Source organism: Vicia villosa, unplaced genomic scaffold (assembly GCF_029867415.1).
Source record: "Vicia villosa cultivar HV-30 ecotype Madison, WI unplaced genomic scaffold, Vvil1.0 ctg.002258F_1_1, whole genome shotgun sequence".
In the NCBI taxonomy this organism is placed as follows: Eukaryota; Viridiplantae; Streptophyta; class Magnoliopsida; order Fabales; family Fabaceae; genus Vicia; species Vicia villosa.
In genome coordinates, this window is record NW_026705878.1 from 155,875 (window position 1) to 182,430 (window position 26,556).

Here is a 26,556-nt window from a genome sequence, read left to right on the forward strand (position 1 = left end):
CTTTCTTAAGCATCTTGATGCTCTGCTTTTTGTGTTTGGCCTTCACAGTTGCATGAAAATAGGCATTGTTCTCATCACTCATCCTGAGCCAGGTGATTTTGGATTTCTGCATTAATACCTTATCTTCAATATCCTGCAGCTTGATCAGCTCTTCTGTGCAAAGTTTAACTCTGCCTAAGGTATTCTTATCCATCTCGTTAATGCTTAATTCTAACTGGGCCTGTTCCAAGTCTCTCCTAGCAGTCACTAAGTTCTGTTTCAAGTTAGAGATATTCTTACCAAGTTTCATAAGGCTTGGCTTGAGTCTCTGTAATTTGCTCCACAGAATGTACATAGGATTGCCAATCATGGGTTCATTCCAGCTTTGCTTAACTGTCTCTTCATAGCAAGCAAAGTCAATCATACAGTTATAAAATTTGAACCTTCTCTTCTTAGCTATTTTCTAAGTGTCATTGACCACTTGTAGGAGAGCATGATCTGAGACATTAGGGGCCAAAATTCTCAGGGTCTAGTCATTGTACTTCTTGAACCATTCCACATTGCCAATGAGCCTATCTATCCTTGAATAGATAGTGTCATTAGTATGTCTATTACACCAAGTGTAATAGTCCCCACATCCATCCATCTCAGTAAGACCAGCAGATGTCATCATATCCCATAGATCAACATATTCAGAGTCAGTTATTAATCTTCCCCCTATTCTGTCTCGAGCCTTCAAAACATTGTTAAAATCTCCCATGAGGCACCAGGGATCTTGGTTACTAGGTTGAATATTTGCAATAGTCTTCCATAGTAATTTCCTCTGCTCAAGTTGGTTCTTCCCATAGATGGCAGTGAGCCAATAAAGCAATGTCCCATTTGCATCATAGATCCCACAGTGGATGTATTGGTCAGAGCTTTTAACTACTTTCACATCTATAGCATTATCATTCCAAGATATCCAGATTCTACCATTGTCATGGTATTGATAATTGTCCACATAACACTCATGAACATGGAGTTTATCTCTAATCTGTTTAGCTTTATCACTCTTAACTCGAGTTTCAATTAAAATCACAATGTCAGGCTTAAGCAAATTGAGACGGGAACTAATCTCTTTAAGTTTGCCTGACTTATTAAGTCCCCTCACATTCCATGAAACTAACATGGGCCTCTATCTAAGGTCACTATGAGGTCATTCAAAACCCCTAGTGCCTCAAACCCATTAGCACAATTAATATCAGAACTTGATCCAGTCAGAATTCTTTTACCTCTATCTTTTATTGTCGACCTGGCCTCAATCCAAGTAGCATCTTCAGCTCCCTTCTCATTCTGCTCAGGTGTATTCTCAGGTTCCTTAGTTAGAGGTGTGCCCTCCCTACTCTTTACAATTATTGACTCTGTAGTAGTGCCCTGTATTGGATCAGTTGATGTAGTTTCTGGGGGGTTTCCTTTTGGCATCCATTGCTTTTTCACATAGTCTTTACACTTGTGGCCAATGCTCTTGCATCTATCACAGTATAGTGGTTTCCATTCGTATTCCACAGGCTGCTGGAGTTTCCTTCCTTCACAATCCTTTATAGTTATCTCTTTGAACAATTCTTTTGTTATGTCCACCTCAACCAAGATCCGCGCATAAGACACACGCAATTTTCTAGCCGTGCATTCATTTGTAACAAGTGGAACACCCAAAGCACTACCAATTTTACTCAGACTTCTAGCTCCCCATAGGTGAAGAGGGAGTCGAGGTAGTTTAACCCACAGGGGAATGGTGTGTAGCATATCTCTCTTAAGGTTAAAGTCTGGCTTCCATTCCTTAAGCATCAGAGGGATATTGTGTAACACCCCTCTAATAACCCGCGGCAATAGAATAAATATTAATCAGAGTTAACATGCAAGAGGTGTCACAACTCATAAATAAAGAAAAATACACGTTCGGTACATGTCATGCATTCACTGAAAACATCTGTAATTATGACTCAATAAACAAACCATGTCTACATAGCGGAATTAAAATCATCAAGTCAACATCCATCATTAATGTATCAGACTTTAACAACAAAAACAAATAGAGTCATAATCGAACTCTAAAAACAACGCGTTCCCAGTGTTACATCTACCAGAGCATGACACCGACACTATAACTAAAAACCGACTTATGAGCTAATCCTCACCAAGTCGTGCCGCTATCCTCAGTCTGAAAATGACAACAAGTAAGGGTGAGTCTCATCACAGTTAACCAATGTTATTGCATCATAAAATAATAACATATCAAAGTCATATCATTCACCCAATTGTTTCATATTCAGACAATCATCAACCACACATCCCCAGATAAACAGACAAGTCGTCATATAACATATATAATCATGTTATAAAACAAATCATGCACATGTATGAAACTGACACTATGCATGTGGTACCAACATCACCAGTGGACATCATCCACCGACCGTTCTATCATCATCCAGATACGGCCCTGCCAGCACAGATTCCACACAATGGGAATCTTGCCCTTCACTGCATCTTCTCATCTTTAGGATACAGCCCTCAACTATGATTATGAATGCATGCAAACACATATATATAACATACCAACATCATCATCTCACTATGAGTAGCATCATCTTTACTCATACATCATCATACATCATCATCATCAAGTATGTTCAAATATATGTACAATTGCATCATTCAAATAAAATCATATATCAATCAATCATACGATTTATCTCATCTTAATCATCATAAATCAGACATCATTCCAAACAGATCAGCATTTTAAGAGTTACTCATCACTGAACTCTTAAAATCACAAAACAGCAAAACTTTGCAAGTCACGCTGGTCATACGCGTACCAGCAGAGTCAGAATTTCACAAACACACACACCATACGCGTATCATACACGTATGGACAGATCCATTTTTCCCACACAAAGCACAAGCATACGCATATCAGCCTGCCATACGCGTACCTGCCTGACACCGTACGCGTACCATACGCGTATGAGCAGATGGTGCAACCTGATGCACACTTGGGGAGCGTATCATACGCGTATCGCCCCCTCCATACGCGTACCGTACGCGTATCATACGCAAATGGGCAGCAGTTCACAGAAACCTGCAACTTACCCATTCGTCTTCCTCGCGAATCCACCTGCACAGTCTGCGATTTGGGTCTTAAACCAGCAATTTCACATATCCAGACACACAACATTCATCCAACATCAATAGTATATGATCCTCTATTCGATTTTACTCATCACAACCTAATTCTACTCAAATATTAGGGAATTCAGATTCAATTCAATGATGAACACAACAGTAAAATCAGAATACATAACCTATTGATCTAAACAATATTTCCAATCAACATTATCATTCACAACACGATAATAGAGATTAAATGGAGAGTCTCCCCTTACCTTAGACAATTGTTCTTGATCCTTGATCTTTCCCTCAACAGTTCTCCTTCACGTTCCTCGTTCCAAACCTCTGTTCTTTCACGTTCTTTCTTCCTTCCCAAATCCCAATTGTTTTATGAAAAAATAATAATAATTTAGTAAAAAGGATTACAAAATCACTCCCCCTTCTTTTACTATTCCCTCATATGGCCCAAATGCCATAAACCATTATTTCCATTATTTTCCACAAAATTCTTAATAATTCTAATTATTAATTCAATGTTCCAATTAAATTAATATTAAAATTATACGGGTGTTACAACTCTCCCCCACTAAAAGAGTTTTCGTCCTCGAAAACATACCTCAGGTAAAAAGTTCTGGATAAGAGTCCTTCATCTGACTCTCTAACTCCCAGGTAACATTGCCTTCAGCTGGTCCTCCCCAAGCCACTCTGACCAAAGCTATTTCCTTGCCTCGCAATTGCTTCAGTCTTCTATCTTCAATCCTCACAGGTAAAGTCTCAACCGTCAAGTTATCTTTCACCTGTACATCATCTACTTGGATCACATGGGACGGATCCGAAATGTATTTTCTCAACTGAGATACATGAAACACATCATGCAAATTTGCAAGCATCGGCGGTAGAGCGATACGGTAAGCCACTTCCCCCACTCTTTCAGAAATTTGAAATGGTCCAATAAAACGCGGAGTCAACTTCTTTGACTTCAATGCTCGACCAATCCCCGTCATAGGAGTAACTCTCATAAACACATGATCTCCCTCTTGAAACTCAAGTGTTTTCCTCCTTTTGTCGTGATAACTCTTCTGACGACTCTGAGAAGCCTTCATCTTCTCCTGAATCATTTTAATCTTCTCTGTAGTCTGTTGTACAATTTCTGGACCAATCACAGCACTCTCACCAGATTCGTACCAACACAACGGCGTCCTACACCTCCTACCATACAAAGCCTCAAACGGAGCCATACCAATACTCGAATGATAACTGTTGTTGTAGGTAAACTCAATCAAAGGCAGATAACTATCCCAAGTACCTCCTTTTTCCAACACACAAGCCCGCAACAAATCCTCTAATGACTGAATTGTCCTCTCAGTCTGTCCATCAGTCTGCGGATGATAAGCAGAACTCAATCTTAGCTTAGTACCCAAAGCTTTCTGCAAACCTTCCCAGAACTTAGACGTAAACCTCGGATCTCTGTCTGACACGATACTTGAAGGAATACCATGTAGACTAACTATCTTCTCAATATACAACTGAGCTAGCTTCTCCATCGGATAATCCATTCTCACTGGTATAAAATGTGCAGACTTCGTCAACCTGTCTACCACGACCCAGATAGCTTCACAATTTCTGACAGTTCTCGGCAAACCCGACACAAAATCCATTGAGATGCTATCCCACTTCCACTCAGGAATAAACATCGGTTGCATCAACCCAGACGGTTTCTGATGCTCAATCTTTGACTTCTGGCAAGTCAAACAAGAATACACAAACTCAGCAATTTCCTTCTTCATTCCCGGCCACCAAAACAACTTTTTCAAGTCATGGTACATCTTGGTAGCACCAGGATGAATACTCAATCCGCTACGGTGTCCTTCTTCCAAAATACGCTTTCGGAGTTCATCAATATCAGGAACACAAACTCGATCACCAAACCTCAGTATACCATTCTCGTCGACTCTGAATTCACTACTCTTGCCTTGATTAACCAAAGTCAACTTATCAATCAATTCCACATCAACTTTCTGACCTTCTCTGATTTCTTCAAGAATACCACTAGTCAGCTTCAACATACCCAATTTGACACTAATAGGAGTACCTTCACACACTAGACTCAAGTCTATGAATTGTTCAATCAAATCCAATTCCTTCACCATTAGCATAGACATATGCAAGGTCTTCCTACTCAAAGCGTCAGCAACCACGTTTGCCTTACCCGGATGGTAATTCAAACCAAAATCATAATCCTTCAGAAATTCTAACCACCTTCTCTGCCTCATGTTCAACTCTTTCTGGTCAAAGAGATACTTCAGGATCTTATGATCACTGAACACCTCAAATCTCGAACCATACAAATAGTGTCGCCACAACTTCAACACAAAAACCACAGCTGCCAACTCCAAATCATGAGTCGGATAATTCCTTTCATGCACTTTGAGTTGTCTCGACGCATAAGCGACCACTTGTTGATTCTGCATCAATACACCACCTAAACCCATCAGTGACGCATCACAATAAACCACAAATGATTCTGTCGGATTCGGCAAAATCAAAATAGGAGCACTAGTCAACCTCCTCTTCAGCTCTTGGAATCCTTCTTCACACTTTGCATCCCAAATAAAAGCTTGTCCCTTCCTGGTTAATTTAGTTAACGGCAATGCTAACTTTGAAAACCCTTCAATGAATTTTCTGTAGTAACCTGCGAGACCAAGAAAACTACGAATCTCTGACACTGACTTCGGAGCTTCCCACTGAGACACAACTTCTATCTTTGTAGGATCAACAGCAATACCATTCTTAGAAATCACATGTCCAAGAAAACTGACTTCTTCCAACCAGAATTCACACTTCGACAGTTTGGCAAAAAGTTGCTTCTCTTTCAACAGCTCCAACACAGTTCTGAGATGTTCCGCATGTTCTTCCTCACTCTTAGAATATATCAGGACATCGTCTATAAATACCACCACAAACTTATCGAGATACGGATGAAAAATCCTGTTCATATATTCCATAAAAACACCAGGTGCATTAGTAACTCCAAACGGCATTACAGAATACTCATAATGTCCATACCTCGTTCTAAAAGCAGTCTTCTGTATATCGTCATCCTTCACACGTATCTGATGATACCCAGACCTCAGATCAATCTTACTAAACACACGTGCTCCAACCAACTGATCCATCAAATCATCAATCCTCGGCAATGGATACCGATTCTTGATAGTAACCTTGTTCAATTGTCTGTAATCTACACACAGCCTCATTGAACCCTCTTTCTTCTTTACCAACAACACAGGCGCACCCCACGGCGAAACACTAGGACGAATAAATTTCTTCTCAAGCAATTCCTCTAACTGCTTCTTCAGTTCAGCCAATTCAGACGGCGACATACGATACGGCGCCATCGACACTGGACTAGTTCCCGGAACCAAATCAATAGAAAACTCCACTTCTCTTTCCGGTGGCAATTCATTCACCTCTTCTGGAAAAATTTTTGGGAACTCGCACACAACAGGCAATTCGCTACTCGCCACTTTCTCCTTCACATTCATCAATGCAAACAACATAAACACTGTTGCACCATCTCCGATAGCCTCATTCACCTGTCTAGCTGTCATTTCCAGACTATCAGAACTAACCTCTTCAGGAAAAATCACCGTCTTCGCAAAACAGTTAATATGAACACAGTTGAATTCCAACCAGTTCATTCCCAGGATTACATCGAGTTGTTTCAACGAAAGGCACACTAAGTCCATCCCAAATTCTCTACCAAAAATATCAACCGGACAATTCAAGCATGCAGACGAAGTAGTTACTGAACCCGACGCAGGAGTGTCAATAACCATACTTCCATTTATGTCAGATATCTCAAGATTTAACCTCATAGCACAATCCAAAGAAATAAAAGAGTGAGTTGCTCCAGTATCAATAATTGCAACCAAAGGTGTGCCATGAATGAAACACGTACCTTTAATCAACCTGTCCTCTAGAGTAGTCTCTGACCCGGTCAAAGCAAAAACCTTTCCTCCCGATTGGTTCTTCTTTGGCTTAGGACAATTAGGACTGATGTGACCCTCTTCACCACAGTTGTAACAAGTCACAACCCTCTTCTTGCAGTCAGCAGCAATATGACCCACTTGGTCACACTTGTAACACTTCTTCTGATCAAGCTTGCACTCATTCCTACGATGTCCCATCTCACCACAATTGTAACATCTGATACGGGCACTGGAATCTCCCCCATTGGGTTTCTTCCAATCAGCAGGTTTACCTCTACCATATGGCTTACCTCTATCCATATGTTTCTTCCCTTTTCTGTCAACCAACTCGCGAGAGTGAGATGACCTCAGCTTGATGTTATCTTCCTCAAAAATCCTGCTACAATCTACCAGATCAACAAACCTCCGGATTCTCTGGTACCTGATACCCTGCTTGATCTCATCATGAAGACCATTCTCAAATTTGACACATTTCGAGAACTCACTGGCTTCGTCATCATTGTAGTGCACATAGTACCTTGCCAGTTCCACAAACTTGGCAGCATACTCCGGTACTGACATATTGCCTTGAACCAGTGCTAGAAACTCAACTTCCTTTCTGCCTCTGACATCTTCAGGAAAATACCTCCTCAGAAATTCCCTTCTAAATACAGTCCAAGTAATTGCTGTACCACCAGCATCCAGCTCAGTTCTGGTTGACATCCACCAATCATCAGCTTCCTCAGATAACATGTGGGTGCCATACCTCACCTTGAGATCCTCAGCACAGTCAATGACTCTGAAAATCCTCTCGATCTCCTTAAGCCATTTCTGAGCACCTTCAGGATTATGCGTGCCCTTGAACAATGGAGGATTGTTCCTCTGAAAACTGTTCAGTTGTCTGTCAGCACCAATTGCAGCTCCATTGGCATTCCCTCCCAGCACACCAGCAATCATGCCCAGAGCCTCAGTGATAGCATCATCGTTTCTTCCTCCTCTTCCAGCCATTGTTCTGCTTAACACCAACAATCCAGTCAGAACAAAAGTATCGACAAATAACTCGTATTAGTCGCATACACGGAAAGACTGACACTAAGACTCTGATCACAACGATCGACTATGCTCTGATACCACTATTGTAACACCCCTCTAATAACCCGCGGCAATAGAATAAATATTAATCAGAGTTAACATGCAAGAGGTGTCACAACTCATAAATAAAGAAAAATACACGTTCGGTACATGTCATGCATTCACTGAAAACATCTGTAATTATGACTCAATAAACAAATCATGTCTACACAGCGGAATTAAAATCATCAAGTCAACATCCATCATTAATGTATCAGACTTTAACAACAAAAACAAATAGAGTCATAATCGAACTCTAAAAACAACGCGTTCCCAGTGTTACATCTACCAAAGCATGACACCGACACTATAACTAAAAACCAACTTATGAGCTAATCCTCACCAAGTCGTGCCGCTATCTTCAATCTGAAAATGACAACAAGTAAGGGTGAGTCTCATCACAGTTAACCAATGTTATTGCATCATAAAATAATAACATATCAAAGTCATATCATTCACCCAATTGTTTCATATTCAGACAATCATCAACCACACATCCCCAGATAAACAGACAAGTCTTCATATAACATATATAATCATGTTATAAAACAAATCATGCACATGTATGAAACTGACACTATGCATGTGGTACCAACATCACCAGTGGACATCATCCACCGACCGTTCTATCATCATCCAGATACGGCCCTGCCAGCACAGATTCCACACAATGGGAATCTTGCCCTTCACTGCATCCTCTCATCTTTAGGATACAGCCCTCAACTATGATTATGAATGCATGCAAACACATATATATAACATACCAACATCATCATCTCACTATGAGTAACATCATCTTTACTCATACATCATCATACATCATCATCATCAAGTATGTTCAAATATATGTACAATTGCATCATTCAAATAAAATCATATATCAATCAATCATACGATTTATCTCATCTTAATCATCATAAATCAGACATCATTCCAAACAGATCAGCATTTTAAGAGTTACTCATCACTGAACTCTTAAAATCACAAAACAGCAAAACTTTGCAAGTCACGCTGGTCATACGCGTACCATACGCGTACCAGCAGAGTCATAATTTCACAAAACACACACACCATACGCGTATCATATGCGTATGGACAGATCCATTTTTCCCACACAAAGCACAAGCATACGCATATCAGCTTGCCATACGCGTACCTGCCTGACACCGTACGCGTACCATACGCGTATGAGCAGATGGTGCAACCTGATGCACACTTGGGGAGCGTATCATACGCGTATCGCCCCCTCCATACGCGTACCGTACGCGTATCATACGCAAATGGGCAGCAGTTCACAGAAACCTGCAACTTACCCATTCGTCTTCCTCGCGAATCCACCTGCACAGTCTGCGATTTGGGTCTAAAACCAACAATTTCACATATCCAGACACACAACATTCATCCAACATCAATAGTATATGATCCTCTATTCGATTTTACTCATCACAACCTAATTCTACTCAAATATTAGGGAATTCAGATTCAATTCAATGATGAACATAACAGTAAAATCAGAATACATAACCTATTGATCTAAACAATATTTCCAATCAACATTATCATTCACAACACGATAATAGAGATTAAATGGAGAGTCTCCCCTTACCTTAGACAATTGTTCTTGATCCTTGATCTTTCCCTCAACAGTTCTCCTTCACGTTCCTCGTTCCAAACCTCTGTTCTTTCACGTTCTTTCTTCCTTCCCAAATCCCAATTGTTTTATGAAAAAATAATAATAATTTAGTAAAAAGGATTACAAAATCACTCCCCCTTCTTTTACTATTCCCTCATATGGCCCAAATGCCATAAACCATTATTTCCATTATTTTCCACAAAATTCTTAATAATTCTAATTATTAATTCAATGTTCCAATTAAATTAATATTAAAATTATACGGGTGTAGCATATCTCTCTTAAGGTTAAGTCTGGCTTCCATTCCTTAAGCATCAGAGGGATATTGCGCAACGTGTAGGGTCCCTTCATCAAAACCGCATCCAGATCAGATTGGGATTGGAATATGATGATGAAATAACCTTCATCATGGTAATACAATTCAGGTAGCTTGATAAAGTTCCACGCCTTCTCCATGAAATTCTTCACCATATGCATGCTCAAATCCTCTCCCATCGCATAGAGAATAAGTGCGTTTTCCCAGTATTTGACCTCAGAGGCTATGTCTTCGTCTTCGATTTCAATCTCAATACCACCATCAATAATGTTTGGAGCAACGAACTGCATCGAAAGCCAAAACGTCAACCCATAGCTTGCGAACTTCATTCTTCTGTTGAATTGGCGCAGCAGTGGAATCGGTCTTTTTTAGGGTTTCCACCACTCTTTCAATGTCGCTAGCTTCTCCTTCCTCTACCTCTCCCTCCACCTTCGCAAGAACCTCCGGTAGATTAGGATCAGAGTTCACCATCACCTGGGACGGCGATGACAGTTGATTCTCCGGGATCGATGGCACCACTTTCGGCGGCCTCCCTCTCCCCCGTTTTGCGCGCGAACTCGTTCCCATTATTCTTCTTCTTCTTCTTTGTGCGGTATTATTTACTAATCTCTAAAACAGTTTTTAAAAACTCTAAAAAACGATAATAATATTAAATAATAATTAAATTGTTTATTAAGTATTAAATAATTATTTTATATTACTTCAACTATTTAATATTTGAACTGTTAATATTTTAAAAATTTATTTTAAGAAATATTTATTTTATTAAATATTTTAACTATTTAATATTTTAATTATTAATATTTTAATTTATTTTGTTTATAAAATAATTTGTTTATTAAATATTTCAACTATTTAATGTGTCAACTATAAATAAATTATTTAAGGTTTCAACTATATTTAGTAATTATTTAATCTTTAATAAACTAATTAATCATTAATAGTTGAAGTTTTAACTAAATTAAAAACTGAAGTAGATATGTCATATATATTATTATTGCAATATTTAAAGGACAAAACTTAGGTACAATTTTTTAGGTGTGGTTCTTACTATTTTCCAATGAAAATTTGACAAATATACTTAACTATGATTATTTAGTGAGTGAAAATAGGAGAAATTTGCATACGTATAAGAGGAAATTATACACTTGTTATATTTTCATTAAAAAATAGTAAGAACCACACTTAAAGAATTGTAATTAAGTTTTGTCCGATGTTAAAAAAAAAAAAAGCTTATATGATAGAGAGTGTTATGTGAATTCAAGGGACATGGGTTTAATTCTTATTTGAATGAAAAATTTTAAGCTTTTATATTAAAAAATATTATTTTTATTATATTCAGGATGGATAGATTTCTCATACAAGATGAAAATATCTCTTACATTAAATAAAATTATTTTTAACTGTATTCTTTAATAATTTTGATTTTATTTATTTAAACTAAAGCTTAAACTAAAGCTTATATAGACCATTATGATACCTTTAATATTATTTTAATTTAATTAGAAATAATTATAAAAATGTGAACTAGCTAGCATAATATAGGTTGAGATTTATAATGATATTTTTGTAGGAATTTTGTAGCTGAATAGTTCAAAAACATAAACTCCATATTGAAATTTTGCGACATTTTAATTGTGGTTAACTGGAGATTGAAATGTTTCTTAAAAAGTTTTAGTTTAAATAATTAACGGTCTAATCTACAATTAAATCAACCCTTATGCCAATTAAGCAAATACATTTTATTTATATATACTTTTTAGTTTTTAGTGATCTGAATTGCACATATATATATATATATATATATATATATATATATATATATATATATATATATATATATATATATATATATATATATATATATATATATATATATATATATATATATATATATATTTTATTTCCTAGAAGCTTAACCAATTTCCAAAATCTATATTTATTATATATACTAGTACTTAGACCCGGGTTAAGGGTTAAATATTTTTTAAGTAAAACAAATATTTTAAAAATATTTATATTTTAAAAATATTTATAATTTAAAAATTTTACTTAAAGTAAAATTACTTTTATATAGATAAAGTGTCATTGTAATTAGTAATATGACATAAAAAAAATTAATTTAACTATTTTTTTTATAAATTAAAAAATAATTTGAATATTTCTAATTTATTAATAATTTATATAATTTTTTAAAAAAATTAACTCCTTAAATAAAAAGAGAATCAATCAAGATGATATTCAAATTAAATATAGTATACATAATCAAGATAATATCAATACCATATGCGCTTGCCATATCAGTACCCGTGTGTTCCTACGAGTACGGCGTGGTATGTTAAACACAATTTTTTTCTATATTTTTTTAAACTAATACAATTAAATTAATTAAACACAATTTTTTTTCTATATTTTTTTAAGTGCAATTTTTTTTTGTAAGTTCATTTGAAGTTAGATGGAACGAGCATATACTCTACTTAATTCAATATTATACGTATTTTTCTTTAAAGTTTAATATTTATAAATATTATTTTAAATATATGAATACATTATAATAATAATAATAATCATTTATTAATGTTTATTTTATAATAATTGTCATTAATCGGTGTTTAAAACAAAACAAAATAAAAAATTTATAATTCTAGTAGAATGTTGTTCATGTATATTGGAGTATTTGGTATCATTGCAAGATTAAATTTCAAATTAATTGATAAATATATTAAATTAAATAGAACCTTTAATAGTCTTAAAAATGACTATTTTTAATGTTTATTACTAACTAAAATTAAAATACATATATTTGATATATAAATTTTGCAGCAATGAATACTTTTATATGTTTGTGTGAAATTATTTTTAAAAGAATCAGATTTTAATAGTCTTAAAAGTTGTTTGAGCATGCAGCAACACTCAAGTCTATCTCCATAGCAGAAGCTCGAGGAGGTGAGGCTGGCTACACCGCCACATCTGGATAAGCTGCCTTAAATCTTGCCCGCAATTCTTCATCTACTAACCTCACACCATTCAATTGTTTTCCAAGAGACATCCACCTGATTGAACAATTGAGAATATTATATCACCTTAAATTTTTTTTGGATGAATTCAAATACTGAACTAATAAAGAACACCATAAACAACTCAAGATTTCTATGGATGAAACTTCCCCACTAAACAAACAGCTACAACCAAATTAGCTTTTTACTCCAAAAATCATTTTAATTCCAAACAATACTCCACCACAATCAAACAATTTTAAAAATACCATGAGAAGTAAAAATACATAACAATCATGATAACAGAAAACCTATCCTGCATGAGTATTGTGCAAGCAAGCGAACAATTTCATCTTTCTAGTTCTTGCAACTCGTCCATTTGCTTCATGAACAAAAGAACAAAACCTTATTTCAGACAAACAAATGAACAAAATACTTGTCCTGCTCCTACATCAATGAGGCAAGTAGATTTTGATTTTTATCTTGATCTAAATGTTCGATAATAATCTCATAAATTCAAGTAGTTTGATCAAGATTTGTTTGATCTGGATCCCTTGGATTGTGAATCAACAGAGAAGGACCTGCTCATGATCTTGTGAGATGATCCTAATGATCATGTATTCTATGGCTTGATTTGTGGGACTTTTAGTTTTATCCGATGCTGAAAAATCAAACATAGCACAAACAAAATTAAAAACAACTATGACAAGGAGCTATAAAACATAACTTTGGTAACAAAATCATTTCACAATCAAGACAAATATGAATCAATAAACCTTCACAAATACACTAATGATTTCAAAAAATATAATAGAAAAAAGACAATAAGAAGATAAACTTGGAGATATTGAAAAAAGAACACTAACTTCACAAATTGAAACTCACCCATATCAGATCTATGCCACAAAGAATTCTCAAATTCAAGATCATCATCTACCCCATTACCAGTATGTGGTTCAATCACACTAAGAGCATTCCTCTGCAGCTTCACTTCAATACCATTGGTAAGAACCTTAAATTTCATGCATCAAACACATTCTAAAACAATCACATAAGAAATCTACCATCTCTAAAAAATAAGACTGATTTAGATCCAACTAAAATATAAAATCTAAATTAAGAGATAAAATTTTATTTTATTCCCATAACTGCAACGCTAAATTCCGTTTTTTTTTTCAATAAGCAATTGTATTAGAATGAGAGTATAAGGGATACTCCTCCCGATACAAACGGAGAACCTCAACTACTCAAAACATGTAAGAGGTTGAGTACTCCACAGAAAAAAATTACAAAGATTCACAAACTTGTAACTAGTGGAAGACCACTTCCAAGAAGTGAACATAATCTCCGTCATACATTCCGAGAAACTAAAAGAACCATTATTAAAAATGATATCGTTACGCCTAACCCAAACACACCACACCGTAGCTAACCAAATAATCGTTACAATACTCCTACGACTCGAAATACGCACCTTGTCAAAAGAGAAAGGAAAGACTTGAAAATCTTCAAGTGATAAACCCGGTCCATACCCAATCCAATCCAAAACCTTGTTCCAAATGGCCGCTAGAACCCGACAACCTCCAAGAATATGCTGTAAACTTTCTTCCTCCGATGAGCAGAACACGCACTGCAAGTTGTTAACATCCAAAATGCCTCTTTTTTGTAAAAGATCCTTCGTGGCAATTCTGTTATGAATTACCCTCCATCCGAAAATGATGAATTTAGAGGGAACTTTAACCTTCCAAAGGAATGAACAAGCTGTAGCAACATTTGAATTAATTTGCGGATCCGAAAGCTTGGAGAAGAGCCAATCGTAGCAGGACCTAACAGAAAAGACTCCGTCCGAAGATATGTGCCACATAGTTAATCAACCTTCATTAAAATTACAGATGCACATAGTTAAACGAGAATTCAACCTTCATTAGAATTACAGATGCTTTTATTTAATGTAAGTGATATCTTTTATACACATAAAATTAATGATTTATAGGATAGGACCAATGTTATTATATTGTGGATATGGTGTTATAGAGTTTCACTGAACTATTAGAGGCTAGGTTGAAATATACAATTCTCTTCTACCAAATTTATGAGATTAAGTAGAAGTTATTAAATTAAAAATAATAAAAATGATATTAAGAAAAATCATATTAAAAATTAAAAATTCACACATTTTAAAATGTTTTATCAGGTAGGTCATTGAATTTAAAAGAGGAGAGTATGCATTTATGGTTTACTATATGATAAGAAAATGAAAAATTATCATATTTTGAAATGTTTTATTAGGTAGGTCATTCAATTTAAAAGAGGAGAGTATACTTTTATAGTTACTATAATATTCCTCTTTGTTAAAAAGTGAGACATAGGTATATCTTCTTTTCTTCTTCTTTGTAATTAAAATCTCTCACTTAGGTCTCTTTACAGCTTGGATCGTATTCAAATTATCTTTTATGAGTTTTTTTTATCACTCTTTAAATTTTTTGAATATTTTTTAAATTGACAAAATACTCTTTGAACTTTCTAAAATCTAAACATCTTCTGTTACTTACCTCTTTTCTTTTCTTAAGTGATACTTTTGGATTCCACGATCCAATTTAAATTCATATTTTTAAATTCAAATGAGTAAAAATTATTTATTATTATTATTATTATTATTATTATTATTATATTATTATTATTATTATGAAATTGTAGTATATTTACATATAATGCATAATTATGTTTAGTTTTTATGTGTGTGTTAAAATTTTTTTTTAGAAAGTTATCACCACCAAGTTAAAAAGATTTTGTCTTAGAAAGCTAACTACTCTTATTTTAATTTAAAAGGTGGGAACAATTATTTTATTTTATTTTAAAAGGTGGGAACAATTTATTTTTCAATACTATTGCTTTTAAAAATGCTAAAAATAAAGGAATTTCTAATATTATAAAGATGATTATTCATTGATAAAAATTTGATTCTATATAAAAGTTAATATAAATATCCAAAATTCCAATCTTATATTAGAGGATTGGTTGAATGAACAATAAAAATTTATTTATTTTAATGGTTTTTATATGGAAATTACTCGGTAATAATAGTAAAAAATTTATTCTAAATTATATATACTTTTTCGATAATATATAAAATAAAATCTTAATTTATTGGACATCCAAAATAAAGAAGACGGATCACTAGTCTATAGTAAGAGATTTATCTATGAACAAGACTCTTGATCAAATGCAAAATAGTCTGTCGATAAAGTGGGGAATTCTCTACTTGAACATGACATAACTTCCTCCAACATAACCTCGTCTATTAAACCATCCAGAGCTAGACCTCTAGTCTTGCATTGCCCACTCTTTTGTTTGACGTGGATAAACTCTTGCACTGCCCACACTTTTGATTACACATTCTCAGCATGCCTTTAAATTGTGGAAGTTAATTTATATTATTATTGCGGGAAATTTTGGATTTCATTCTACTGGTAGTTAGTTAATAAAGAAATTTCGGGTTTCATCGTACATTTATCGTACATTTAGGATTAAATGTTTTGACGAACTAAAAATTATGTAAAGTGTGGGTTTAATCCTAGTCTTGTGGAGTTAACCCTGTCAAATATATAAAGTAGGTTTATATGATATAAAAATTATGAGTAAATTTTGCAAAAAAATATTTTAGGATAGAATCTTTAATAATATTGTGTGATATATATTTAATCTATATAATATATATTTTTTTAAAAGAAATATTATTTACTATTAGTTGACCACCAATTCATGGAGGGCTCCAACTCATTATTGAACATACATTTTAAAATATGATCTTTAATTAGACCCTTCTAATTTTAAAATAAATAATTTATTTAATCAATTTGAACCAATTAAAAATATATAAATAAATAATAGTAACATTTTTATTAAAAACACTTATTAAAGAAAAAAATTGGAGAAGAAATGTAAGAATGTACACATGTCGTTATTTTTTTAATTGAGATCATGGGGTGGTGGTGATAATGAATGGTTGAGATTATTCTTGTCTTTCTTATTTTCACATTTTCTTAACAATAAGCATTTTCCTATTATATATTATCAGTATGAAAAGATTTACCCTATTAATTAGTCTATCACAATCATTTATGAATAAGATTTTAAAATACTTATGATAAAAAAGAAGAATTTTTTTTCTGATAATAGTGTAAAAACACCCTTATTAGAATATTTTATACCGATTAAATTATATTAAGTATTAATATATTCATGTTTACCATAAATATATAGATTGAAAATTAATAAATTGAGAGTGAAGTTACTAATTAGATTTACAATACAAAATATGTGACTAATTAATAAATGTGCTAAAATATGTTTCCTAAATCATTATCATTTTTTATTTCAAACCAAAATTGGAAAAATTTGCCAACGAGGCAAAATATATATTGTATTATAAAATAAGAAGAAAGAAAATAAAAGAGAAGAGAGAAAGATGAGAACAATTTTATATTATTTCATGTGTGTATCTTTTACAATGAAGTTGGTCCTATTTATATGATAATATACAAACAATGCAATAAATACAGAATATAAATAAGGAATAAGATGATTGGGAGACAATCATCCAATTATTCATAATACTCCCCCTTGATGTTTGTTTTGGATATGCTTCGTTAAAATTTTACTAAAATAATTCCATAGATAAAAAAATCTAGTGAAGGAAAAAGAGTACAATATCCTTTTAGAATAAATTTATTTCTCCCCCTCGGTTGAGCGATCATTTCTTCGACGATGAAGACCAATCTTTTGTACTAGTTGATTAAAAGTTCTACTTGGGAGTGACTTTGTGAAAAGATCTGCAAGATTATCACATGAATAGATTTGTTGGATGTTTATATCACCATTCTTCTGAAGATCATGAGTGAAGAAGAACTTTGGAGAGATGTGTTTTGTTCGGTCTCCTTTAATGTAACCATCTTTCAATTAAGTTATACATGCAGTATTATCTTTATATATGGTCGTTGTATTTTTTTCCAGAAGGCGAACCACAAGTATTTTGTATGTGTTGGATTAAGGATCTCAACCAAACACACTCTCGACTTGCCTCATAGAGGGCTAAAAGTTCTGCATGATTAGATGAAGTTGATGCTATTGTTTGTTTCATCGATCTCCCTGAAATAGTTGTACCACCACATGTAAACAAATAACCTGTTTTTAATCTACCATTGTGAGGATCTGACAAGTAACTTGCGTTGGCATAACCTGCTAATTCGAGTTTTGATACTTTTGTATAAAACAGGCCCATGTCTATTATACCTCTAAGATAACGAAATATATGATGGATTTTGTTCTAATGTCTTCGTGTAGGTGAAGAATTGTATCTTGCTAATAGATTGACCGCAAATGATATACCAGGGCATGTATAATTAGCAAGGTACATCAGTGCTCCAATCGCACCTAGATATGGTACTTCAGAACCAAGCAATTCTTCATCTTTTTCTCGAGGCCTGAAAGGATCTTTCTCTACATCAAATGATCTAAAAACCATTAGAGTAGACAACGGGTGACATTTGTCCATATAGAAGTGTTTTAACACTTTTTCTATATAGCATACTTGATGTACAAATATTCCATTATTTAAATGCTCAATTTGTAAACCTAGACATAATTTTGTCTTTCCTAGGTCCTTCATCTCAAAAAATTTCTTTAAACAATTCATAGCTTTTAGAAGCTCTTCAGGAGTTCCAATAATATTTATGTTATCAACATAGACAGCTATTATTGCAAATTATTTTCCTGGTCGATTTATAAAAATACAAGGACAAATGGAGTTATATGTATATCCCTCTCTAAGAAAATATCCACTAAGACGGTTATACCACATGCGTCCAGATTGTTTCATCCCATCGAGAGATGTGTCCAATTTTATGGAGTAGTTTTCTCGAGATTCAGAATTATGTGCATTTGGTATATTGAGCCTTTCAGGGAGTTTCATGTAAATTTCACTATCAAATGAACCATACAGATAAGATGTTACAACATCCATCATGTGCAAATTAAGTCCTTCATGTTTTACAAGGCTTATTAAATATCGAAAAGTGCTTGCATCCATTACAAGTGAGTATGTCTCATCAAAATCAATTCCAAGTCTTTGTGAAAATTCTTGAGCGACAAGTCGAGCTTTGTATCTCCCAATTTCATTGTTCTCATTTTGCTTTCGTACGAAAACCCATTTGTATCCAACTGGTTTTACACCTTGAGGTGTTTGGACTACAAGTCCAAAAACTTGTCTTTTGTAAAGTGAGTTTAATTCTGCTTCAATTGCATCTTTCCATTTTGACCAATCCTCACTCTGTTTTCAATTTTTAATAGACGTTGGTTCATGATCCTCTTTGTCATTTATCACATTTAGCGCTATATTGTACAAAAAATATCATCAATGTCGACTTCATGTCGGTTCCATTGTATTATATTTTGGACATAATTTATCGAGATCTCTTTATTTTCATAAGTTTCAGGTACCTGGTCAATCTCTTTTGGAGATGAAATATTTATTGTGTCTGAAGATTCTTTTAGATTTTCTATATCCTCACTTGGGCAATTTTTATTCTTAGCTCCCTTTCTTATCCAAGGATTTTTATCTTTGGAACCGATTAGTCTGCCACGATTCAGGCGTGGTTGAGACTTATTGGATTGTCCAACATGGATATCCATTTTTATTGTAGCATTTGAAGCTGGTATCTATGATTTAGTCACACCTTTTGGATCAGTGAATGCATTTGATAATTGATTTGCTAAGATTTGCAAGTGAATCATCTTTTGAACTTCTAGTTCACATTGTTTTGTTCGAGGATCAAGATGAGATAATGATAATTCATTCCAACTGATCTCTTTTTCCAACTTCTTATTCTCTCCCCCTAATGTTGGAAAATTTGATTCATCAAAATGAAAATCAGCAAAACGAGCAGTGAATAAATCTCCTGTTGTTGGTTCAAGGTGCTTTATAATAGATGGAGATTCGTATCCAACATATATTCCCATCCTCCTTTGAGGACCCATCTTAGTTCGATGTGGTAGAGATATTGGGACATACACCTGTCGCTACCGCGAAAATTAACAGAGTCGCCACTAACATATTTATCCTGAAAAGGAAGGGAATGCCAGCAAACCACAAAACAAAACAACGGTCTCACGACCAGAGAAAAAGGGTAAGGGAGTCGGTTACGCGAGGGGAAGGTATTAGCACCCCTCGCGCCCATCGTACTCGATGGTATCCACGCTAGTGTCTAAATCTATGGGTGTGTAACAAATCTACGCTAATCTGGACTAAAATGAATGCAGAATGTAGGGAAAAGAAAGGATTATGCTCGCACGGGCCCTACCCCGCTGCCTACGTATCTGTTTTGCAGAATCAGAGCTACCGTAGCTCGGCTAACTAATTTCTATTTGTTTTGTGTTTTTTAGGTGAACGAGTTACATTCGCACTCCGCTGCTCGACCTTTGGAGACTTATGCTTGGGAATGGAGCGGAAATAACAAGCTCTTAAGAAAAGAAAATCAAAGAGTGTGGTTTGTGTTTTAAAGAATGCATGAGGAAGACCTAAGCTAAGGGGGGAAGCTTGCTACCTAATGTTATCATACAAAGGGTACAAGTCTAAGCTAAGCTATCAACCTACGAGGGAAAAGGCAAAAGCACACAATGAGCACACAAACGAGCATCCGCTCGTAAAGCAAACAAAACCAACGGTACTGACCGAATGGTAGAAAAGCGGTCCCGCCATAGCCAAGGGGAGCAACTCAACCCAAGTCAACCAAGCATTAGACCTCGGGAAAATGATCGGGCCATAGACAAGCGGGCGGACCCCTCTCAGCAACCAAGCCGTCACGGATCATAAAGGAAAACGGTGCGTGCGTACACCGAGCATCATCGTCGAGCGACGCGAGCTATAGGAAAGGCGGGGGTCCGACTGCATGAACCCTTTTCCTGACATACTCGATAACAAGATCTTGTGCAGGTTCAGAAGCGAGCAACGCGTACCGTGCGCATACTGAACAGACTCGATGAGACTAGGCGGGGGTTGATTGCTAACCCTTTCCGCGTGCCTTCCATGAGGACTTAACGGAGTGCCATATAGGACTTATTACACCGTGACTCCCTGCCGCAAAGCACAAATATAAACACACCAACAAAAACAGAGCCTCTTTCGAGGGCTTGGCCAGATGCATGCCTAAATCCTACTTCTCATGTTATAGGATGATGCGAGAAAGCGGTAAAAGGGACAAGGAGATACCGAGCGGATAGCGAATCCGCAGTGAGCTAACAACGCAAGCAGAACTAAGAAACTTCACGTAATCTAACATCCAGCAAAGCCAGGAGTCCAGCATAAGCGTCAAAGCGATGCGATGTGAAAATAAATCACAACCGCTATGTGGTGCGTATAAAACACAACCACACAAGCAACCTGCAAGAAATACAATCCAGACAATACAGGAGTATACATCTCAATGAATGAGAGATCGGATGAATCGCCTCGGGAATAAGTTCGTGTCCCACAAATAAAGTGGAACACGATGCAAATCAAGTCGCATCAGAAGTGAATTCGTGTCCCACAAATAAAGTGGAACACGAAGCAAGTCAAATAGCAATCAAAGGCTCTCTCGAAGTACCTCGCACATCTCAACAACCAAATCAGTAATAACAAGGAGGCACGCACCCGCCATAGAAAATAATAGAAATTAAATTCTAAGTAAATCCTAAACGAAAATCTAACAAGATTAAATTGTTTTTTATGACATTTTCATCTAAAAATAATAGAACAAAACTATGTAACAAAAGCATTTAAAATCTAACAAAGAAATATTACATGTTTTTATTCATTTTTTATCATGCAAAAGTCAAATCAAATGTAATTGTTTTTATGTCATTTTATGTCTCTAAAAAAAATCTAGAAAGAAAATACCAAAAAGAAAATTAAATCTAAACACAAAACATGGAAACAGGGGGGTGTATTGCTGGAACTAGGTATGCATTATCAGAAATGGCGCAGGCCCAAACAGGGAGGCCCAAGGGAGTTATTTTTGTCACAGTTTCAGTCAAAAAAAATGGTGCAATGGACCAAGGGGAGGTGTGCATAGTAATTCGTTTGGGAGGCCCAAGAGTCTTGTGTTGATCCACACTTAGTTCAGATTATCAATTTTCTAATCAGATTCTTATTCATATTAAAGATCCATTAAGCTCAATTAATCACAATTAATCAACCAGATTTTCACTTAATTCTCCACTAATCACAATTATATTCTGTTAATCAAAACAAAAGTAAAATGGGGAATTAGGTTTACGTGAGTTATGTGTGATTCATGGAGTTCACTCAGAGGAAACTTCTTCTCCATCCTTCAAACAACTCGCGGCGGCCGGTGGCCATCCTTCCCCCGGTAAAAGCTTCTCCGATCAAAACCTCCGCCTTGCACTACATCTCCTTCCTCCTCTCGATCCTTCCGATTCATATCTTGTAAATCTCCAATCGCAAGCTTCCGTCTCAATCTAACGGAGAAGTCCAGTATCTCTTTGACGGCGTGATAACGATGAAGAGAGATCTGAGAGGTGCTTCACGCGCTCAGGTAAGCCTCATCCGTTCTTCTTCTTTTTTTCTTTCTGTTCTGAGTTTGCGTTTATGTTTTGTGTGATGTTGTTGATCGAATTGAAGATGATGAAGAACGGTTCCGAGAGAGTGTCCGCGTTGAGGTTTTGATACGTTTTTTTTGATCTTTTCTGTTATGAAGTTGTTGTTGTATTTGCAGGTGACGAAGATTGAAGATTCAGACGCAGCTCTTGAAGATCTTCTGCCGATTGACGTCGAAGAATAGATGGACGTGATGTTGTAGCGATGTTGAACGTGAGAAGGGAGAGTTATCAGTTCGGTTACGAACTCTCTTCTTCTGTCAATTTTGCAAGTGGTGATGAATAGATGATTGGTTTTCTGGTTTTGGTTCTGTGATTGAAGGTTGATTTTGTGATTGTGATTGGTCAAGGATCATTGAGAAAGATCGAAAGATTGGAGGTGATGATCAGAATCGGTGGAGAGAGTTTCCGAGGGTGAATTTCGATTAGAGATTGATGAAGGTTTTCAGAGAGAATGGAAGAGGAGTTTGTTACGGATTTTCTTTTCTGATTCTTTTCTGTTACGTTTTTTGTTCTCAATTCTGTTATTGATTTTCTCCGATACATCGATTCTCTCCTCTGTGAATTCTGTTCTCCTTTTTCTTGATTCCCGTCGTTTTCTTTCGTTTATGCAGGGAACTTGATATAAATTCAGGTGGAGTGAATCGGCGAATGCCATTAGTGAACCGGGGTCTCCTATATTTGAAGTGAAGAGCCGTATTGCTTTTGTTGACTTGAAGATTGGGACTCTGTGTATTTTTGTGTACTTATTATAATGGACTTGATAAACTTGGAGTTTGATGAATGATGAAGGGATTTGAAATGAGTATATGGATAATGTATGGACTTTGGCTCATGGACTGAATTTATTTTGTAATGGATATGTATTGAATATTTGCTTTGTAATGGATATGTATTGAATATTTGCAATGACTTTTGAATTTTATTATAATAGCTTGGAAACTTAAATGATGAATATATGAAGAAATGATATTAGATGATTAGAAAAATGATGGGAAATTGCTTGAGAATTTAAATGAACTTGAGGCACTTGAATGCATTTTGCTTTTGTAATCAGGACTCCAAACAATTCAATACCACTTTAATACGACTAAACTTGCACATTGAGAACTCATGGCTATAAGTAGTCTCTAATGAATCCAAATCTTCAATTTAATGAAAGCTTGTCACCAATTCTCAAACCACAAATGATTTGCATTTCAAGCAACCAATCAATTTGAAAGAAAGAACACTGATGCCTCGATTACACTGGATCCTCCAGTCATATATCATGTTCTTTACAAAGATGCCTCCTCAACAAATAACTGTAACGCCTTGAGGACTTCTTTGATGGAGATAAGAATTGAAGCACATAAGAACCTTTCGACATGAAATCCCATGAATCTCAGTTGCATTAACAATTGCAGGCGCCTTGTACAAGAAACTCTTTATTATTTTTCTTCAATTTTTGAATGACGAAATAAACGTCTTCCATAACTTATAGCACAGAGAAAGAGGGCAAATTTTGGGGTGCAACAGCTGCCCCTATTCAAACTTCTTGAACCTGACGAGTGAGAAACGAACGTTTCGAACTGTTGAGGTGGAAGGAGATTGAATACCAAAATGAACTCGAAAATTTGCGCTCTTGATCAATAGAAGATTCCATCTTGCAATAAGAAGGAATGTACCACCCCGCAAGCAGGGAGAAAAAACTTCAATTGACCTGGATAATTAAATAAGCTCCAACTTGCGATAAGAAGGAACAGGCAACCCCACAGGCAGGGGGAAAACACTTCAATTGATCTGGGTATCAAGAGAAGGAACATCTCGAATGATCTGAGTATCAGACGTAGCAGATGTCTCCGAACATGCATCGGGATAGATGTCTTAAGTCGATCTGGGAATCGAAGGAGATACATCGGTTGATCTGGACATCAACAGGTAATAAGTATCTCTGATCTGGGAATCATGATCTGGGAATCTGGGCAGACATCTCTTCTGATGCAATTAAATCATCAGGTAGATATTCCTACTAATCTGGGAATTAGCGGCTAGCTCCTTCGTAAGACCACGGGGATCCGGAGGCGGTTCCTTCAACTGAACTGGAAATCAGGATAGGAACAATATCTCTTCCGAACTGTGTACGCCGGGGAAAGAATGCCTTTAAACTGATCTAGACATGATGCTAGAAAATAAGTAGGACAATCTTCATCTGAAAGACAAAGTCGATCAGGCAAACATCTCCATCTGATCTGATGATATCAGTGGCTTGCTCCTTAGTAAGATCACGGGAGATCCGGAGGCGGTTCCTTCAACTAATCTGAAACTGGATATTAGGATAGGAACGGATGTTTCTTCCGAACTGTGTACGCCGGGTAAAGAAAACGTCCTCAACTGATGGTTAGGCATCAGGACTAGGCAAACGAGTTTCTTCTTCTGAACGAACTAAATCGTCAGGGAGTAGATATTTCCAACTGATCTGATGTATCAGAGGGCTTGCTCCTTCGTAAGATCTTGGGAGATCCGGAGGCGGTTCCTTCAACTGAGCTGAATATCAGGAATAGGAACAAATATCTTCCACCGATCTGGGGGCATCGGGATTAGGAATGTCTTCACGTAATCTGACGGTGTCAAGATAAGGAGACAAACTTCTTCTGATTTAGACATCAGGATAAGCACCTGTAATGATTAGGCGAGTTGCTCTCTGGGAGACATTTGTATCTTGATAACTTTCTGCAAAAAGAAACAGATATGATGTGATGTATGCGTGATGCATGTATGAATGTTTGTGGAATAACGTTTCCGAGGAGGAAGACGCTACACGCCTAGAGAATGCAATGCAAATGATGCATGATTCGAACGTTGCTTGGGGAAACAACGGAGGAGCACTGAATTGCTGAAGAAGTCCTTGAGAGAGTATGGAACTCTGCGGGGAGGACAAGAGTGACCAAAGGTCACAAACTGCGAGCTGACAAAGATGGATCAGAAATCTGCTGGAGATGATCAAATCTAGACGTGAGCTCTGATTGGGGAATAATTCCTGCTTGGGGATTAGAACATCCCAATTATCTGCTTAGGGAATACCCTGGCAACTTCACTGGAGAAGCAAATTCTCGACATTCTGGGGATGTGGAGATAAGGGCAAGTCATGAAGACGACTCTGATGAGGAGTAACCAACTTGCTTGCGTAGAACGCATTCTGCTGGGGAAATCCTTGAAGGACACAGATTCTGCTGAGGATGCAAGTGAAACTCTGCTGAGGAGAGACTAAGTGGGGAAGATGAATACTTCTGCGTAATGATCCACTGAGAAGATAAGAAATCCGCTGGGGGGATAAGGAACTTGGCATAAGAACCTTTTGTCAAGACAAATCCACTGGGGAATAAGATGACTCTCGTGGGGAAAACAGGTCCATCTGTTGGAGAGAGAAGCGCTCTACTGGGGAAAATGAGGCATTCGGGCAAGGAACCTCATTAAGAGCTTGCTGGGGAATCAGATACCAATCAATCATGATTCAACTGGGGAGAAGACACTTCACTGGGGAATGAGGCTTCTGAAGCACGAAGATTGCATTGAGATGTGCTTTGCTGAGGAGATTAGAATCTTGGAACAAAGAAGCCTTATCTGAATGCACTCGGCTGGGGAATGAGAATCTCTCACTTGGCTAGATCCGCCAATGCACTGACACGATGCACTCAAAAGGATGTACCCATAACGGGAAAATGCAAGAGCAAACAGGTTGTCAGA

The 26,556-nt window shown here is 36.0% G+C and overlaps 1 protein-coding gene and 1 long non-coding RNA gene across 2 annotated transcripts; one reads left to right on the plus strand and one right to left on the minus strand.

The window, feature by feature from the left end:
* Window positions 1–508: 508 nt before the first annotated feature.
* LOC131638301 (uncharacterized) lies at window positions 509–10,747 on the minus strand. The gene is made up of 4 exons (XM_058908854.1): window positions 10,562–10,747; window positions 10,283–10,464; window positions 1,251–1,828; window positions 509–1,107 (listed from the first exon to the last, which is right to left on the minus strand). The coding sequence occupies exons 1-4, from the start codon at window positions 10,745–10,747 to the stop codon at window positions 509–511; spliced, it is 1,545 nt and encodes a 514-aa protein (XP_058764837.1).
* An 11,623-nt stretch (window positions 10,748–22,370) lies between these two features.
* On the plus strand, window positions 22,371–23,781 carry LOC131638307 (uncharacterized). Its single transcript, XR_009294635.1, has 2 exons — window positions 22,371–22,769; window positions 22,950–23,781. It is a non-coding gene; the product is annotated as an uncharacterized LOC131638307 (long non-coding RNA).
* The last annotated feature ends 2,775 nt before the right edge of the window (window positions 23,782–26,556 follow it).

Coding starts and splice junctions, on each gene's coding strand:
- LOC131638301 (XM_058908854.1), bottom strand. CDS start 10,747: ATGGGAACGAGTTCGCGCGCAAAACGGGGGAGAGGGAGGCCGCCGAAA. Junction 1,829..10,282: donor TTTATCAAGCTACCTGAATT/GTATTACCATGA, acceptor GCGGGTTATTAG/AGGGGTGTTACACAATATCC. Junction 1,108..1,250: donor GTCGACAATAAAAGATAGAG/GTAAAAGAATTC, acceptor TTAATAAGTCAG/GCAAACTTAAAGAGATTAGT.